The sequence below is a fragment of the Agelaius tricolor genome, unplaced genomic scaffold (assembly GCF_023055355.1).
Source record: "Agelaius tricolor isolate 1412-34295 unplaced genomic scaffold, bAgeTri1.0.p SCAF_6, whole genome shotgun sequence".
Classification (NCBI taxonomy): Eukaryota; Metazoa; Chordata; class Aves; order Passeriformes; family Icteridae; genus Agelaius; species Agelaius tricolor.
Window position 1 is genome coordinate 47,688,730 of NW_027269266.1, and position 20,192 is coordinate 47,708,921.

Consider the following 20,192-nt stretch of genomic DNA (forward strand, 5'->3'; position numbering starts at 1 on the left):
ATAGTTCCATCATGAGTGGTCTGAAAATAAGGTCACTGAAGTTCAGATTTTGCTCCAGTGCAAATTCTCCTCACTGTGTCTTTTTTTTTGTGGCTGAAGATCTTGTAACCTTAAGACTAAGAAATGTGCCTCACACTTCTTAGCTTCATGTGAGCATACTGGAAAAGACAAAAATCAACCCCCAGACTTTTAGGGTTGATTACTTAAGGCACATATGTTAAGATGAAAATTCATCCTGAGGAATTCCATTTAGTGATAAATAGCTCTTGCTCTGGTAAATAATTTGAAATTTGGGGCTTTATTTTAGAACATTTTTATTGTGAGGGTCTCAGAATCAAATGCAAACTGCTGCTAGAGGATTGTTATATAAAACATGTTTCCAGTTAGACACAAAAATAAAAATTATTGCACCATTAAAGTTGTCAAATTGGAAATTACTTGGAATTGCTCATTTGGGGTAAAAAAAGGTCATTTATTTTCTTATGGTGAAGTCAGAATTCAAAGTCTTGTGATTCTACACACAATGTACAATTCTGCACAAAAATGCAGCATTTTTGTAAAATATATTAAATGTTTGAAAGTAGGTATGGTGAAAGATGGTTGTAAGAGATTTCAAACCTTGATGTATATTACATCCTATTTAACAGTATTTTATGTTTATTTAGGTTCCTCTAAAGAAGGAGGAGCTGGAGCTGTGGATGAAGATGATTTTATTAAGGCATTTACAGATGTTCCTACTGTACAGGTAAGATGCTGTGTATATTCATGTTTGTCTTCAGAAATATGTTATTTGCAATAATGGGTTAACCTGCTTTTTAAATTTACATAATTTTATATTGTTCTAAGCAAGCATCATTACTTTTCCCTCTGTCTGACCTTAGAGTCTCCATGGAAAGCTCTTTATATTTTCCCAGGAGTTACCAAAAAAAGTGCCACTTTTTTTTTACTCTCCTACTAATTATTACCACATTGTGTTTTGGCTAAAATGCCTTATTACTTTTCTCAAACTTTTTCAGGGAAAGTAATTGGATGTTTTAGTAAGAAAAAGATTACCATGATGTTTGGAAAGTTTGGGGCTAAAATTTCAAGGCATAATCAAGTAATAATAATATAGGCAAATAATTTAAACAGCAAGAATTGTATTTTCAAATTTGCCTGAATTGTAATGATGTGTGTCTGGTATACATGTCCTTATTCTAGTAATACTTTAAAAAATTATTCTAGTGCCTTATTTTCATACTAATGAACTTGTTGGATTCTGAGTTCTTAATTAAGAAGATCAGATTTGAATTTCTATTCTTTTAGTGTGGGAATTGCATGTATTTGATACTTTCACATAGTTGAGTCATTTAATATGTGTGTAGTGTACGAGGGCTATTTTGACTAAGTTTTCCTTGAGGAGCTGAGGTGTGGAACACAACCAAAATCTCAGTAAGCCATAGTTGCCAAATGACAGAAGGATTTTGTAAGACTCCCCTTTCCTGATATGTACTTTTGTTCTATTTTTATTTCCCAAGCATAGTTATTTGTTAGATCTGCTTCTGCAGGCAGCAATACTGTCTGCTTTCATGAGGGAGCCCTCAATCTCCATGATCCCTGTCACATCAAGGAAGTCTTTGTCTAACACTGTAAGAGCTTTATGTATCTCTGCCTCTTCCGACTGTGTTAAGAATTCTTCGGAGGATAAAAACATGCAGCTCTTAATATTGTTTATCCCTGTTAATGTTGAACAGAGCCATGTTCCACAAAACAGAGAATGTGATGCTTATAGTTCAGTGCCTTAGTGTGTGCAGTCCCAAGGACAGAGTCCCACACAGAGTTCTCTGATTACTCAGGCTGGTTGGTAACACTGCAGGAACAAAACTGGGGTGACCACAGGACACAGACCAACACATGTTATTTTCTGTCTGATTGCTCAATGGCCTAGGAAGGCAGGTCATTCTCTAAACTGCAGGAGATAGAGGAGAAAGACATTTGTCTTTACTAATCTCCCTCAAGCTGAGGTGAGGAGGCAGGAGAGAAATGTGTGGCTGACTCCAAAATTACCTATTTGTTGCATGGATGAGCACACAAGAAAAAAACATTTTTTTTTAGTGTCCTTAGGAATAATGACTTCCTTGCCAACTTCCTGCTTCTGGTCGTGGACAGTCTCTGATCTTTCAGAAAAAAAAAAGCAAAGCAGATTTCATGTTTTGCAGCCATGTTAATTGTTAAGGAAGTGGGAAATTTCTGTTTGACTTGTGAAGAAAGAATGTTTATGACCTACAAATATTGGTAGTTTACCAATAATTATTCTAAAAGCATAGGACAGCCTGAGGAGAGAGAGTTGTTTGGATGTTACTGGGCCCATTCCTGTGTCTTTTCTGTTTTCATTACATTTATGGGTTTGAGTAGTGGCTTCAATGAAAGTAAGAAAGAAAAACCAGATTAAATTCTGGATCAAGATTAAATGCATTTGAATTAGTCAAATAAATTGAGATTACTTAATCTGTAGGTATGTTTTAAATCATCCTTAAAAGTCTCCAATGACAGATCTGTCTTTCCAGTAAGCTGTTCATATGACTGCTCATCTTTTTTTAGGAATGTTATGTTGTTTACCTGTACCCAGTTTTTAAATCCCCATATTGAAAATACTTTCCATCTGTACAGTTATTATTCCTACTTGTGTTTGATCTTTTAATTTTTCTGTCTTTGATGTTACAGTTGCCTTTAATGAGGTGTGTTTATGTTGCCCTCTAATGGATAGCAGCAGTTTATGAACAAGATGGGTGATTTTAGATGTAGTCTCATGGATCTGTGTGCTAAAAAGTACTGTAGTGACATCATTGTGCACTCATATTCAAGGTTACAACCGCCCTGTTTTTACAACTTAAGCCTTTGCTGAAACAGAAGAAAATTCTGTGTTCAGATTATTAGGAATAACTCCTGTTAATAGCTAAAATTTGTTTGAAAGAAGTTCGGTTCTTTTTATAAGGTCTGATGTGGGAACTTGTGAGCAAAAAATGCATTATGTCATTGGCTGAACACATAGTTTCATCTTAAAAGTGTAATTAATTGAGGCCTCCTAAAAGTGTAATTAATTGAGGGCAGGGAGAAAAGAAATTATTAGAATATTACTTTTTATTCCTGTGAAATTAAGGTAGGCATGTATAACATTGAAAATACAGGATTTTTCAGTGGAATTATGGTTTTCATTTCATGACAAAATAAAATTATACCACTTATTAAATTCTACACTGCAATGCCAATTTAAATATTCCTAAGTTCAGTTCTGTTTGTGCCAGGTAATTAAAGAAAAAATTCAATTCCTTGCCTGGAAATGCTAATGGGATGGACATTAACCCATTGCACAGTTGCTTCTGTGTTTGCCTGGTGCCCAGCAGGTTTTAGTCTTTCAGCAATAACTATACTGTACAACATGGTCTCTTATGACACAGAGGCTGACAGCAAAAAAGTTATATTTTCTGGATTTGCTTAATGAAACAGCTTGCAAAAGGTTTTTGTACCTTGACCAGGACTTCAGACTGGGGTTTGAGTGTGCATTGAACAGTCCTCAGTTAGATGCCACCAAAAGGCATCATCCTGCTTCCATTCTTGTTGCACCTTGCTTTGTGATAAAGTCACAAAGCTGAGTGATGCTGAGAAATGCTGAGTTGGCAAAGAAAATCTTGCCTCTCCTCTTGTAGGATGAGCTTTCTGTGTATTAAAGGTCTGAACTGAGCAGGAGACAGGTCAAAGAGAGAGTTATGGTAAAGGGAGATTCTGAGGAGGTTGAATCATGTCATGAATTCTGATGGTGTGAAGTGTCACTGTAATATGAAACTTCATCTTGAGTTAACCAGTGACCAGACCTTTACACTTTCAAATAAAAATAAAAAATTTCTTTCAGAATGGAAATTAATTTTGATAAAAAAGCTTACTGAGACACACATAATACTTTTTTTTTTTTTTTTTAAGAATATGGTACTTGGAGAATTAGTGTTAGAATAAACTAGGGTTGTTTAACAACTATTAATAGGCTACCAGTATACACAAATATCTTAAATGGTGATACAGAACTCATGTTTTGTGGGCGGTGGAGTAGAAAGTATCTTACACTTGGACCCAATTTTTTTCATTAAGTCATTTCTTCATTTTAAGTAAGTTATACATCAGATATTTAGTGACTTCCAGTGAAGGAAACAGTAATCATGAGGAATAGCTTTCTGGTTTTTATGGATGCAGTCATGTCTCCTGTATAGAAGTGCAAAGCTGCTTCCACAGTGTATCCTGGAAGAGCTCACACAGCTGCATGGTAATAAAAATCTCACTTTTGTTGGTAAAGTATATTCAGAAATTGTTTTCCACCTTACAGTGAAGCTGGTCTGGGCGTACTGAGTAATCTGTTTCTGAAAAGGTTCCTACCCTGTTTATTCTGGAAATCCAGTATGAAGGTGTTTCAGAGCTGTGATGTCTTTCACCTCCTCCATATTTCAGCATGAAATATGCATACCTTCATAACCATATTCTGTTAAAGTGTTGGGAAAAGAGTGGATGTCAATAGAGTTAAGATTCCATATCTTTTGTAAGTTAAAATAATTTGATGCTCCAGAAACAGGAAAACTAGACCGCATTTGGAATAACCCTTACAGTAATTTGAAGATGCCTGGGAAATTAAGATATTTTAAAGAAAATATCATTCAGCATAACTGCAGAACAGAAGATCATCATTTTAATGATGATCAAAGATGCATATATATGTACTAGAACAGTGTGTTCCAGAGACAGAGCTCTTAACCAATCTCTGCAAAACAAGGTGTCCTAACCACTGGCTCTCATTTCCTCTGTGTGCTCTTGCACATACAAAAATTATGTCTTAAATAATGAGAGAGCTTCAGGCCCTGCTGTTTAGGTGCTACATAAGTTATCATGCTGGTGTCCAGCTTTCACTGTAGAAAAGTGTGAGTTTCCTTGAAGTCCTGACCCACATCTGCGAGCCCCATGGCTTGGAGGTGTCTCAGGTGGTGTCTGGTATGGGCTTGTGTATGGGCCAGTGAGTTTTGCCTAATGGGTTTACATAAAAAAACTCGTGATCTGAAAAACTGGAAATGTTAGCCTGAGGATACTTTAAAAAAAAAAAAAAAAAAAAAAAAAGAAAAAAAAAAAACCACCAAAAAAATGAAACCCTGGCCAGATTAGCTTTCTGTTTAGTAATTTGCTTCATATTCTCTTACACTTGTTCTCAATCTGAAGGGAGAAAGAACATTAAATTTTGTGTATGCAGTGGAAACAGAAAAAAGCTTCCTTTGAGTTATGTCTAGGAAAATAGAAGGGGGAAATCAGTTAATTGAAAAATAATATTTTTTCACGAGTAGTTTTTTTATTCCTTTCTTCTTTAAAAATCTGTTCTTATACATGTACAGTTCAATAAAGACATTAATGCATTTATAACCAAATAGTGACTGTTGCATGATTAGATTGTTCAGGCTTCAATATTGGTGGTCTTACTGTATAGTGAGAATTTTGACTAGAGGTCCTTATATTTATTTACTGACTGTATAAGTTAATAAATGTTAGTCTTAAAGTAGCAATACATAGAGAAGCTGTAGAAGCCTTTTAATTTAATTTTTCAGACAAATTTTCATTTTAGTGTTCTCACAGCCCAGTTAGTTCCTTAGAGAGTCCCAGCTCCAAAAGAGTTGCAATGAATTGAAATGTTGGTTGAGTTTCATTATCAGAGTATGAAAATGAAACTGAGTTTTAGTAGTATTGCAGCAGATTGTCTAAAACCTCTGCTCCTATTGCATTATTTATTTTTTTAAGTGGAGTTAATGGAATTGTGGCTATGATTATCTTATCATAAAGGTGAAGGGTAAAATCTTTGTGATGAGCTAAAAGGAAAGGAAAATGCTGAAAGGAAAATGTTGCTTCTTCAGCCTTTTTTTTTAAAGATATCACTAAGTAATGAATATTCATTACTTAGTGATATCCTTACAGATTGGTCTTAAAATGCCCATTTATAACTCTTACACAGATCTCTGGAACTTTGGGGGTAAGATTTGTGGAATTAGAGTTGTATTTTCACTCTTCACAAGCTATTTTTCTTCATCACATTACCTGGGATATTAACAATATGAACTTCCTGTTTGGTTTTTTTTTATTATTTATTTTTCATACTTCAGATTTATTCTAGTCGAGAACTTGAAGAAACGTTGAACAAAATCAGGGAAATTCTCTCAGATGACAAACATGATTGGGATCAGCGAACTAATGCGGTAAACTTTTTACCTCATTTTAGGCTTGGGTGGGTGCATTTCATAAAGCACAGACAGTCAGATATTCTAAAATTTTTTTTTCCTAAAGTCATTGCATTCCATGTAATGAAAGAAATTCTCATCTTAATTTTTACACTTTGAATTTCTCTATACCAACTAAGTTTGAGTATTTTTTTAAGTCTAAAATGCATTTTTGCTGACATTTCAGTGGAAACTTTTCTAAAAGCCATCAAAGATGTTTAAGTTTGGCATTTATATAAAGTTGCATATTCTACAGGTTAACTGCTAGCATTTAACTGCACACAACATCTCTTGTGTGCAGCTATGAAAAGTTCCACTCACAGGGTTAAAATTTTTGTGTCTATGTACCATTTATATTTTTTAATCAGGTTTATGGCATCTTAATGCTTATAAACAGGTATGTGAATGGAATTATGTGTTTGTGTATTTGTATTCTGGATTATTTATTTTTTTTACCTCTAAAGCTTAATATAAATTTTTCACAGTTCTTTTTAATTGCCACCATATATTTTGAAGATTTTGCTTTAAAGACATGCTAACATGTATTTTTGCATAGTGAAGCTGTTCCTTTTTCTTTTGTTTTGAAATGCATATTGGCAGTGTCCTAACCCCACTGTGTTGATTTTTTAGCTGAAGAAGGTTCGTTCCTTGCTCGTTGCTGGAGCTGCACAGTACGATGGGTTTTTCCAGCATTTGCGGCTGTTGGATGGTGCTTTCAAGCTGTCAGCCAAGGATCTCAGATCCCAGGTGGTCAGAGAAGCCTGCATTACTGTAGCGTAAGTACAGCTCCTGTGCCTTTGGGCACCTTGCTAGATGCTGCTGTGGGCTTGGCTTAGAGGTGCTTTACCAGTGTCCCAGGAGAGGTTCTCTTGTTGGGCTGATGTGCTCTGTGACTGATAGAGTCAAGTCAGGATCTGAAACCACAGAGGATAAGAAATGCTTAAAGGAATTTGTTCTCTGAGGGGATACACATAGCTGATAATCCTATAATGAATTGTATGTGAATAACCAGTTACCACCATTGCCAAGCTATCATTAGTGCAGGTTAATGCAAACTGCTGTGAATGATATTGGGGTCTTATCTTAGGATCACTTATGCTTGGGTGATTGGCACAGCGCTTCACTGGCACTGCTTGTAAAGACAATGTGGATAATGCTGTAGTGGTTTGAACATAGAGCATTTTGCTGAGGTAATACCTCTCAGGAAATCATGGAATTGGTTTGGGTTTGAAGGGGCCTTAAAGATCATCTAGTTCCAACCCCGTTGGCAGTGCAGGGACACCTTGCACAGGACCAGGTTGCTCAAAGCCCCATCCAGCCTAGCCTTGAACACTTCCAGGGTTGTCTCTCTGGGCGAGAGACAGATAACCATGATAATTTTAGAAGCTGTGGCTAAACTGAAATAAAGTCTTCACCATTAGCATCTCGTGAACTCCTTTAAATTCAAGGGCAGAGAGGAAAACCAGAACAGTCTTTCCCATTTTCATGTTTTCCATGACTTTTTTATCCTCTGGAAAGACATTAGTGTAACCACTGATTTTCAGTGGCCATCTGAAACAGGACCACCATGGAGTTAACCCTTGCTATTCTGGTTTCCTGTTTGAACAGACTGAGGAGAAATGCTGAAGCATACAACTGCCCTTTCCAAGGAAATTGAGACTTTGAGAAAATTGTAATAACCTTTCCTAACATGAAGTCAGGAGCAGTTTAAAAGTACTCTGCAAATATTCTCATGCAGGCCTAACAACCTGGAATTCTCCTTGATCCCTAAAACTTTGATATATTTGATGTGTCATTTGCTGCTGGCTACAAATCCTTTTTTATGTAGTCTTTCTGCATGAAAGAAGCATTTGTTGTCACCAATGGACAGTTAAATTACTGTGTGTGACATGTGTTTTAATATTTGTTAAAACTGAAAACCTAACCTTTAATAGACAAGGGAGTCAAATTTTATGGCTGGCTGATTGTGGTGAGTTCAGTAGTTTTGCCTGCATTCAAAAGGAAAAAAAAATCTCAATAATTTATTTAAAATTTTAGATTTATACATCTCAAAGTCTGTTAAAAAAAAGAAATACAGTGATACTTTATTTGGACATGAAAATTTAGGCTTTCCAGTTGTAGTACTTGTTTTTTCATTATGAAGCAAAGTTATTAATGTTTTTTAAGACTAAGAAATTAATTTATGTTTCCTCTAAACAGCCACCTTTCAACTGTTCTGGGAAACAAGTTTGACCATGGCGCTGAAGCAATTGTGCCTACTCTTTTTAACCTGGTTCCCAACAGCGCCAAAGTGATGGCAACCTCTGGGTGTGCAGCCATCAGGTTCATCATTCGGGTAGGTGTTCCAGTCTCACTTCGCCTGCTAGGAATTTTCAGGTTGTGGCTGTTGGCAGAGATAACAGCTACACTGAAATATAGGTTTTTAAATCATTCTTTAACAGAGGAGTAATGTTTCTCATGGGTGGACAAATACTACATATTGTTGAAACCAATTGGCAGCATTGTTGTAGTAAAGATGGAAGAATAGGTGCCAACAGCTACTGTTTTTGTGTTTCTGGAATTTTTTTGTAATGTGTTAATTGAAAAAAGACCAAGTGTGTTTCAAAGGGTAACTGCTTTTCACTGCCTTCTTGGACAAAGTTAAGCTAGTAGCTAAGAAACTAGTAAGAATTTAAATAGTGCAAACAACAAAACAAAGCTATTTCTTTCTACATATACACTTACCTCCAAAAAAAATTTGGAATCATGGAGTTAATGATAAAATGTTGAAGAGGCTACACATACCTGGATCAGTTCAGAAAGCACAAGTTCATGAAAGAAAAGTCCAGTAGAGAATTGAATTTTTAAATTCAAGAACTTTCTAAGCTGAGTCCCCAAAGCTATAGCCTATGGAACAGAGGAGTGCTCTGTCCTAGCTGTTTTCTACTGAATGTTCTTTGAGCATCTACTGACTGGTGTCTCAGGCAAGATATTTAGAGTTTGGGACTTGTACTGCTACTTTTGTGTTTCACATAAAGTGGGAGATTGCCTGTAGTTTCTGCATTAGAAGTTGTGGCGTTCTTAATGCCAGGCACTTACTGCAATTTACTGTGATCTCATCGGTGGTTTTAATTTTGTACATTGTAGGAAAACCTAAGAGGTTTCACAACTTACACCTTTTGTGGCCATCTTCAGTATGGTTCAGAATGTATATTGCTTTGTCTCTCTTTGCCTCTGAGAATGTGCTCTGAGACCTCTGCATGCATGACCTTTGCATCAGCACTTGGGCTAAGACCAATAAATACCAAATACCAAAATCCCTTGGTATTTTTTTCCCCAGACTCTTACACTCCACTGTGAGTTGGCACAGACTTGAGAGGGAAGGAATACACCTTACACAGGATAATTAAAGTTGCAAGAGAACAATACTATTTGCAGTAGTGTAAGACAAGCTCAGGCATGTAAGAAATTATAAACATTCACCAATTACATTAAATTGACTTTATTGGTTTAGTTCATTTGAAGACAAGCTTACACAGCTATAGTTGCCCTGATTTTGTTTAAATTTCTGTTCTTCTAAGCTGTGACTTAACATAGTGGATTTGAAGCATAAAAACAAGAAAATCTTATCCACAGTGTTCAAATACTCAACCAAATAATATGTGAGGTTTTTTAGCAGAAAATTCAGATTTCAGAATTAAATATCAAAAAGAAGTGCAGCCCCCATGCCTGTTTGGGCTTCTGTCCTTTGGACGAAATGAGTATTGCTCAGGGGGTCTTTGATCAATTGAATATTTAGAACCCTAGCTACTGCAGTTTTTGGAGTCAGTGTTTTACTCAAAAATTCCCACCAGCATCCAGTGACAGCCAGTTCAGATTCTGGTGCTTTCCTTTGTAATTGCTGTAGAGTGAGTCTGCATAGAAACAGGGAGGCTGTATAATACCAGTGATCTTGAGGAGGTTCATCTCTTCTTTGTGCCTTCATTGGATTTCATGTTTCTTCTCCAGGAAGTTCTTACAGTGTAGTCCGATTTCTCTTTCTTGACTCTTAGTACATCAGGAAGGCAATTAAAATAAACGTGGGGGGCCAGGGAGGGAATCATGGAGAGATGGCATGGTGGCAGAAATCTTTCTCAGAAGGAGGTGGGATTCAGGTTTGTCAACTGATCTTCAAGGTAGTTTGCAAGGAAGCACATATCATTACATCCTCAAAGGAGCAGAAGATGAAGTATCTCATGTTACAAACAGAATTAAAGCAAGCCTGAGGCTTTGATTCCTTTGCAAAATACTTTCTAGAAATTACAACATCGATAGCTCCAAACAACTTGAATTTACAGGTTTCTCCATCTGTAAAAAACTATTTTTACCCCTGATTTGTTCCTTTTCCCTTTCTGGAAGTCATATGCTTCTTTTCAATCTATACAAAACACAAACAAACCCCCTAAAACTGTTTTTAAAGTATATCAGGACAAACAAACATAACTGTTAGGCTCTTCCAGAATTTTTGATTAATTCCTTCCTAATCCTAAAATTGGCAGTGCTCTGTGAACGATGATTATCTCTGATTTTTTTGTGATTTGTGTGTTTATATCCTGCAGCTGTGATACATGAGAGAGTTTAAATTCTTCAATACTGTACTTCTGAAGATCTTGGATTTTTTTAAATTAGCCTACTCTTTCACACTGTATTGGGGACTGTTTACTGTAGGTATTTAATCAAGAAAGGACTAAAGAAATTAACTGAAAATAGATTTGTTGAACCACATTACTCTTACTTGAAATTAAGATGGTAATGCTTTGTGTCTACAATTAGTTAAGAAAAGCTGAAGTAAGGCAGCTTTAATTCTGAATTCTGTAATGCATTTGGGTTGAATGTAGTTTATCTTATGCATAGTTTAATAGTTTTCTTCTCCCATCAGGTGTTTCCATATAGATTATCTATATAGGCTTGCTTATATGTCAGTGCTTTTATTACTTTATTGACATATTTTGCATTAAAGGATATTTGATCCTTGTGGTACTAATCATACTGATCCTTGTAAGAATGCTTATATTTTCATATTCATTGATTCACTTTTTGCTCTATAACCCTGACTTTTAAGACAGCTATGTCTATTACTTCTTTTTTTTCCTATGGCAAAACTAAAATAGCATCAGCTTTCAACTCCTCTGAGGAGACAGCTACTTTTGAACTTCTTATATTACTTTTGACAGCAAAGTATTGCATATCATGATGTTATTGTTGATGGCACTGGAAGTGGTTTCTGCTTGACCTTTTGGAAGAAAATAGCTTTCTTTCAATTGACATGCTAACAGCAGTCTTTCATTTAATAGTATTCTATGATTTAGTTTTGGTAAGCAGTTTAAATGATTGCAGTTTTTATTATGGTGTTAATTCTGTTTGAATTAATAAGTACAGTACACATTCAGGATTCAGGAAAATGCTTTTCTCATTAACTACTGTGTCCTTTTTTGGCAGCATACTCATGTGCCACGACTCATACCTTTAATAACAAGCAACTGTACCTCAAAATCAGTTGCAGTTAGAAGGTGAGTACATTATAAATGAAAATTACCAAAGCTGTTGCTTTTTAAAATATGATTATCATATGTTGAAAATTAACAAATTAGAAGATTTGTGGCCATAAATGCTGAACACACAAAACTGTTAGCCAGCGAACTGCTAACTGCAAAATTTAATTTCAGCCTTGAGACAGTGGCAGCTACCTTAGGACACAGAGCATCCATGTGTTGTGGTGTTCAGCAACTCAGCTACATCTCCAGCATGTTGCTTTCTCTGAGAACATGATGCTTGAACACAATGATTTTTTTTTTTGACAGTGTCATTTTCTGCACCAAATCACACAAAAGCAGTTAATGCTGTTTCTGGACCGACAGTAGTCCTGAAAGCGATGTCACTGTGTGTATGCAGGAAACAACTTGGGCATCTGAATTACTTTCTTTGAGTCTAAGCAGCTTTTGCATCCAGAGCAAGTGTTACCTCAACCCAGATTGTACTGACCTGCCACAGCTTCTGGTTTGACCGCTTAACAGTTCACAGGGCTGCAGTGCCTCCACATGCTGTGCTTTTACTGAGGAATATTAGACTGTAGGTGGCTGTGGTACTGCAGTTCACAATCTAGTGAGCATCACTGAAGGCGTTGTCTCCATTGGAAAGACAGCAAACCACTAGATTGGTTGTAATAGTGAAAAGCATTGCAGGGTTTCTTGACATGCCTTGCCGATGTCCAAAGGATTTGAGCGGAATAAAAACCAAATTTGTCCCTCCAGAATAGGTCAAAAATGCTGAATAACCAGAAAAAAGAGAGTTTCAGGCTGTCAGGTTCACTACATGTTTGAAAATTTTCTACACCTCCCTAATCTGTGTCAGTTTTATTTTTCATCAGGATCTAGCTTCAGACATAATTTTTAAAAGTATGCCCTTTTGCTACTGGCAGTTTGCTAAATTGTCAAGATTCCCAAATTAATAATGAATACAGTTAGATATCTTCATTAGTACAGTGCCAGAAAATCTTTTGCAGTGCTTTCTATATGCAGAGCCCTCTGCTAATGGTCTCATGTTTTCCTTTATGCTACAGACTCAGTAGTGACAGATGGAAGGATGGGAATAGTGTTTGGGACAGAAGTATACCGCCACAGAAATCCTATATTGTGTCTTTAATATTTTTATGTTAGTGTTAATATTTTATAATTATTATCAAAATTTTAAAATTAAAATTACATATTATATAATATACAATATATAATTATATAGTAATATAATAGCTTATATTTGTATTATAGATAAAGACATTATAATTATATTTATTATTAATATTTTAAATTAAATTTTTATATTCATAATGATTATTAATATTTTAATTGATTTTTAATGTTTTTAATTTTTATGTTAGGATTTTATACTCGGTACAAATTTTTCAACCTCATTAATTTATATCTGTTACTTTGGGACTAATACAGTTAGCATGGGGTATGTGTAATAACATGACTTGAACAGCACATTGTTAATTGAACCATGTCTGTTATTTTGAAGTTTAAAATTAGTTAGCCTGCATGTTTGCTTAATATAGAGAATATTTTAGCTTTCCAATAAGGTGACCAATGCCCTTATTTGACAGATAAAGGTATTTTATTTTATTTATTTCCCCCAGGGCGGGAGAGTAAAGTTAGTGTTTATTCCACAAGCACATTAGAGAAATGAGTATTTAATTATGACTTTGGTTCTGTGTTTTTAGGCGCTCCTTTGAATTTTTAGACCTGTTATTACAAGAGTGGCAAACACATTCACTGGAAAGGTATGGGCTAGTATGCTTTTTCCCCTAAAATAAACTGCTAATGTAATTTAAGACAGAAATATTGTCGTTGAATCCTTTAATTGGATTATGTTGTTCAGTGTTGGCCAGCCTTTCTGGCATAGACAGCCTTTCTAGCACAGCAGGTCATGCAGCTAATTCAGGTGCCAGGGGGAAGGAGAGCTGTATGTTCCAGCCTTGGCTTCCTGTGGCCTCCTCTCCTTACCCTCTGCCTCTCCTATCCTGCATGTGAGCAATGCATATACAGGTAAGCAACTGTCTTTTCTCCTGGCAGGGGGAGGTCTGTGTTTGCTGTGAAAGAGGGCAAGTGGGCTTAGGCTGGAGGACTTCTTGTGCTAATGAGTGAGGGCACATTGTGGCTTCTCCAGATAGATAGGAAAACTGTACGTTCATCAGTTCTGCAGGTTGGTCACTGTAAACACAGGGTAGGAGCAAAGAGAATAAAAGGCATCCAGAACTGGCTCTGAAGAATTCATCCAGCTCCTTCCAGTCACATTGCTGCTTCCCCAGGGTGCTCCTGAGAAGGGGAGTAATAGGGAAATAATTTATGCCAAAGTGTCTAAAAAAACCCATAAAACCACTACCTCTCCCCCAACCCCCAAATAACAATCCTCCCACCCAAAACTTACCTTGAATTAAAACTTGTTTATCTTCACAAGTTTGTGTTCTGAACTTGTATTCAGGTTTAGAACTCATATGCCAAAAGCTTGCAGAGCTGAAAGAAAACTTACAGTCTTAATTTTTCCCCTTTTCCTACTATTGATATAACAGTGGAAATAGGTTTTCCATTTCAGGATGGCAGATGTCTTATAAAAGGTATTTTTAAATAACTTTTTAAGTGTGATAGGTGGGTGAATGTCAGAAGTAGATTAAAATCCTTTTAGATTGAAGGAGTAAGCTGACCTAAACCTTTACAGAAGGTACAGTTATGTCATCAGTGTGCTTAAGTGTTTGTTTACTGCATATTTTGGAAAGAACTAGGATTGCAGCTGTTTTTTACTTGGTGAAATGTTAATTAAAGTGTGAAGCTACTGCTTAGAATTTGGAGTAGCAAAATAGCATGAAGAATGTCTTTCTTCTAGGCATGCAGCTGTCTTGGTTGAAACAATCAAGAAGGGTATTCATGATGCTGATGCAGAAGCAAGAGTGGAGGCAAGAAAGTGAGTTTTGATTAATTTTGCTCTGAAAAATTGCATGTGCTAAATGAGTGATAGAAGGCTCTAATCCTAGGTGAGCTGCTATCCATGGCTGAAGAAGTTACAAACAACTTTGTTTGAAAATTGATGTTTTTTTGTCCTGAATTGCTACCCAGTTTCTTTTGCAAAAGACATTCTCAAAGCTAAGTCAGTCAATGAAGTTGTGCAGCATTTGATGATTCCACTGAAAGAAGAGTTAGAAAGGTTGATACTGCTGCATAATCATTCTGCTCCCATTAATTAAGTCTTTAAACAACTGCAGCACTTTGAGAAGGCCAGAAAACAATTCCTTTTGCTTCCCCACACAACTGGTGAGTGAATGTGAGACATTCAGAGGATAGACTTAAGTTATTTTGAAAAGATTAATTCAGTCCATGCAGCTGACTTGATGAGCATTGCTGTGTGCTTTACATACTCTCAGTTCCTTTCACTCCCATCCGTGGTTCATTCTGTAATCTTTACTTCCTGACTCCACCCTTTAAAGAAAACACCGAGCATTTACATGTGGTTATTCTTTTTTTGCAGGGCTTATCTGGGTCTTAGAAATCACTTTCCTAGTGAAGCTGAGACTCTGTACAATTCTCTGGAGCCACCCTATCAAAGAAGCCTTCAGACCTACTTGAAGAATTCTGGCAGTATAGCATCTCTCCCTCAGTCAGACAGGTCATCCTCCAGCTCACAGGAGAGCCTCAAGTAAGGGTTACTTCACTGTTTCTGAGCCAAGAAACAAAACTTTTGTTTTGAGAAACAAATGCAGCAAATTATCCAGATTCCTGTTGAGTACAGAAAAGCTGCAGTTTTATTTTGTGACTTCTAATTTTTTTAATAAAAATTTCTTTTCTGGTGTTTTGTCATGTGACAGTGTTACCCCAGCAAAGTGCAAAGTACAGACAGTCTTTAACTGGACATTAGGATGCTGTATTCATACATTCATTCCTTAACAGCTGCTTTAAACACCAAAATATCTTCAAGGTTTATATTGATGTCCAGCATTATGATGTGCTGAATAGGTCTAGGAAAGCTATAATGGTGTAATTCCTTTATCATCTCTTTTCACTGGCAAGCATGAAAAGAACATCAACAATGAGATTTGTTGGAGATTGGTTTGGGTTTTTTTCCCTGTCTTCACAGTACTGAATATGTATTAGCAGTATTTCATAGCTCTGCCACTTACTACAGGGTGGTCTGTGCTGCAGTCAGTGATGTATTAAAATGCATAGACAATCTTGAGCTGAATAAATTAAAGTTTTCTTAGGTACCAATAGTAAAAGAAATCTACTGGCTTTTTAGCAAAAATGTGAAGTAGTAGTAGAAGTAGTATGTGGTGATTTTTACCTTTAAATGCTGGAAAGCTTCCTCAAAGTATTTCAACCTTTAAATATTTCAAATCATCATTATCAAAACCAGAGAGCTTGTCTGCTCACTTGTTACTTGAAGGCAAAGACGGCTTCTCACATATTGGAATATTTTTTTTTTTTTCTGGCTAATGCCTTAAATACCAGAGGTTTACCTTATCTTTCCTATGATACTTGTAATTATAAAAAATTGTTTAAAAAATAATTGTCTGTGATGCAAGCAATTGCCAGCACTTCATTTTCCACAAATGTTTATTCAAAGATTAAATATTCTTGTTTAAATTAATCTATGTTCCCCATCTGAAAATAAAAGTGCTGTTAATGAGTTACTGGTAATATATTGTTAAAAACTAAATTGCAGGGAAATTAGAATCTTAAAATACCCTTAAATCTTCAAATGTTGCTTCCCATGTTGCAAGATGTGTAAGTGTTACAGTACAGGAAGTGAGGGGTAAAATAAGAAATTAACAGAAGAGGTGATGATATTGGAATTTAATGACATTGTAATTGATTTATTACAAACTTTGCATTCAGATGGATGTTTGTTACCCAAAATTTTATTTCTGGCTTTTAGTGTAGTGAATGCTGAATTCCCCCTTTATAGGCTAAATTAGGAAATATGGGTATGATTTCCTAGAATTCAGATACTCTGTGATTTTTGACCTTCTGAACTTACATTGCATACAGGTCATTAATCCAGAATTGTTTTAGAGAAGATGGAGGAATGAGAGAGAAATGTAGTGACTTCTGCCTACCTGTATGAAACTGTTTACATAAAATGTCAATTGCAATAGATTGTGGCAGTTGCCTGGGACTTCTGTTTGGAGCAAGTTGTAAGGTCAGGAGCTCTACTTCAGCCTCCTTACCTTACTTGAGGCAAAGTACCTTCAAAACACTAGTTAGTCATGTCAGAAAAGCAGGTTTATTCAGAGCAAGCTGCAAACACATATTCTTCTGTGAGGATTTAGGTTATGGTGCTGACCTTTATATTACTGCTGAGCACCTGAGTTAATAACTGGGATAAATCCACAGAATGAGGCGTCTCTTTGGTTTAAAATTAATCTCTTCTAGGTTTAAAATTAAAGGAATTATTTTTACTAAAGCTGAGACACTGACTCAGCTTGAAATTTGACTGCTGATGAAATACTCAACTATTTCATCAAATACAAACTTTCCCCATCAGATATTTAATCAATGAATATTATCCAATGAATATGCTATTATGTTTTCTTCTACGAGTCCTTTTCATTTCCCTGGTCTCTCCAGCTGCATTTTACCCTTCCAAACAGGCCAAAGGATGGGCTCACAATTAAACTTGGCTAGACTGGAAGATTGTGCTTCAGTGACTACTTGTTTTTGCAGTGGGAACAAAATGAAGACAAAACATGGAGGAAAATACATGGGATTTTTCTCCTTTTATAAGTTATGGGAGCCTCTACATTCCAACAGGAGAAATGGAGTCTAGCTGCTTGGAAGCATCAGCATTTCCTTTTTTAATTTATAACTTGATTCTTGAGACACCTGGGACTGGAGGAGGCTTATGAGTTGGACACCAGTTTTTCTTGTTACTGCAGACACCACTTCACATGTCTTTCACAAATAAAGCTTTTTGGGTAGCTCCCACTGTTCTTATTTGATGGCTGATGTGTAATATCAGCCCTGTGGTTAAAACCTTGTACTGACCACCTTAAATGTTTCTCTGACCTAGTCTGGAATGCCTGAACTTTGTTAGCAAAGTGTACCTGTCAGTAGCTGGAGGATTAGTGCTTTGTGATAAGGATGTAGTTTTATAAAATATAAGGGAAAAGATAATTCTGATTTTCTTATCATTTTCTGTTTCAAGTATTTATCTAAAAAATACGCTGAGAAAGTTGAAGGGGAGAACAGAACAGAAATATTTTTGTTTTTCTCTCTCTTATTTTTTACTCTTGCATCTGATACATGAGACTTACTGGATTTATTGACTTTTTTCAGTCGGCCTCTGTCATCTAAATGGTCTGCAGCCAGCCCAGCAAGTCTTGCAGGCAGAGGTAAGGTGGTGGTAATTTTGTGCACTGCATAGTTCTTCATGTTCTTTGAATTAAAAGTTCTATAATGCAGCTTAAAAATTGACTATCAGCATTTACCCTGTTTCCAAGATAAATATGGTATGGTGTCACTACAAACTGTACCTGGAGCTCAGATTGCCTCACACTTACTTCACATTTTATGTAGTTTCAGTTGTTTCAATTATAAGACATAACTTACTATGAATTTTGAATTCATTGATCTCTGTCCTGGAGTTTTGTCATGGAACAGTCATTCTCAAAGAAACAAAATACTATTCTTTGGTCTGTTCATGGTTAGGCTTATGGCAATTAGAAATTAAAGACTCACTGTCTCTTTCATCTGTTCCCATATTGCTCTTGCTCTTTCTAAATAAATAAATAAAGAACAGCAGCCAAATGGCATATTTGTAATTCAAAGAGTTTAATTATGTGTTTAGTTTTTGGAATTTAATAACTTCAGTGTCTTTTCCCATAATGTCTTAGTAACTCTTTAAGAGTAAATCATTGAGCAGCTTTTTGCAAATGGCATGTAATGAAATGAATGGAATGAAACTGATAAGGGGAGTCAAGTTTAGAAGACCTAAAACAGTGGTTAAATTAAGTGAATAGTTAAAATTCAGTAAATAATAGGAAGTGAATACGAAAATACTAAAGATTATACTCTTTAAAACATTTCAGAATATGCATTCAGCTTACCTTAGCTGAAGTGTGGGAATATTTTTCTTCTTTCAGTGTCTCAAGGAAGGATGTGAATTGTTACATTTGTGAATCATTCCATAACGTAATAAATCACACGAAGGTTAAGAATTATGTCATTTATGCTAGGGTGGGAGCAGACAGCTTGCATTAAATAATGCTAAAATTTCATGCTGAATAAAGATAAATACTACCAACACACAAACTGTTTCTATATGCAATTCATGGCAAGACCAGGTCTAGTTTGCTTTTTAATCTCAGTAACTTTTGGTTTAATACTAGTTTAACCTTTTTTACAGAGTTTTTCATGCTTTCATAAAAGCACAGTGCGGTAGTAGATGATGTTACCCTCTTAATTGTCATTCATTTTATTCAATATCAACTCCTTGTTTGGTTTTTTTTTCCCCCCCTTTTCTGGTAGTTCCAGGCAGCAGCAAGGGCGTCCCAAGCCCGGGCACCCTGCAGAGGTCTCGCAGTGACATCGACGTGAACGCTGCGGCGGGCGCCAAGGCGCGCCATGCTGCTGGGCAGACAGCTGGAGCCGGGCGCCTCTCAGCAGCCGGGCTGCCCCCGGGCTCCTACGCCTCCCTAGGTAAGGGGAGCACCTCTGCTGTGCTGCTCTCAGAGGTCTTTGGGATTTTCTTGATCAAAAAGTTACAGTGCAATACTCCTGTGTTTGAAAAGCAGTCATGGTTGTTAGTAGCACTGGAGTGTGGCAAAAGAGCAGGTGTTCTGATGTAAGTCACAAACTTTCCTACGTGCTTTATTGTGCTGGAAGAATGCCAATGCAAAGAGTGTGTCCATACTATGCTCTCTGAATGTCTTCATCTAGAATTAGGTGTTGGAAGGAGTGGTACCTTTACTTAACAGCACATGGTGATCGTGCCTTTTTTTGTTCATAAAAGTAACAAGGAAATGAGTGTGAGAGCCCTTGTTTTTCCATTTTTCTCAGGTCTTCAGGTATTCTAAGGAGTGCTAAAGAGATAGCTTCTTCATGAAATAGAGAAGTGTTTTACACAATAACTTACTACATTGAGTTCATAATTTCTTCCTAAGGGCATTGATGGAACTATGTGTATGCTTTACCTAGCTGACAGTCTCCATTGGTATTTGCTATTAGACATAGGAAGTGCTACAAGTGGTAACAGTGCAGAAAAGTATTTGATAATTGTAATGGGGGTGGTGTAGATGCTAGAACATCCACTAAGTGGCAATGGTAAAGGACTATGAACATATTTTTGTTCTAAATTTTTTTAGCTTATTGGTGCTATAGGGATAACAGTAGGGAAAGAGAAGTTCAGTGTTCACAA

At 36.2% G+C, this 20,192-nt stretch overlaps 1 protein-coding gene across 33 annotated transcripts in view; it reads left to right on the top strand.

Moving 5' to 3' along the window:
• The window catches only part of CLASP2 (cytoplasmic linker associated protein 2), a 145,970-nt gene that overhangs the window by 72,024 nt on the left and 53,754 nt on the right, over positions 1-20,192 (top strand). For all 33 annotated transcript variants that reach the window (XM_071429706.1, XM_071429705.1, XM_071429732.1 and 30 more), the window contains 10 exons: positions 666-745; positions 6,162-6,254; positions 6,906-7,051; positions 8,475-8,610; positions 11,733-11,803; positions 13,510-13,569; positions 14,670-14,747; positions 15,309-15,476; positions 18,113-18,168; positions 19,304-19,474. In XM_071429706.1, the coding sequence (XP_071285807.1) occupies positions 666-745; positions 6,162-6,254; positions 6,906-7,051; positions 8,475-8,610; positions 11,733-11,803; positions 13,510-13,569; positions 14,670-14,747; positions 15,309-15,476; positions 18,113-18,168; positions 19,304-19,474 (1,059 nt within the window). The remainder of the gene's footprint in view (positions 1-665; positions 746-6,161; positions 6,255-6,905; positions 7,052-8,474; positions 8,611-11,732; positions 11,804-13,509; positions 13,570-14,669; positions 14,748-15,308; positions 15,477-18,112; positions 18,169-19,303; positions 19,475-20,192) is intronic.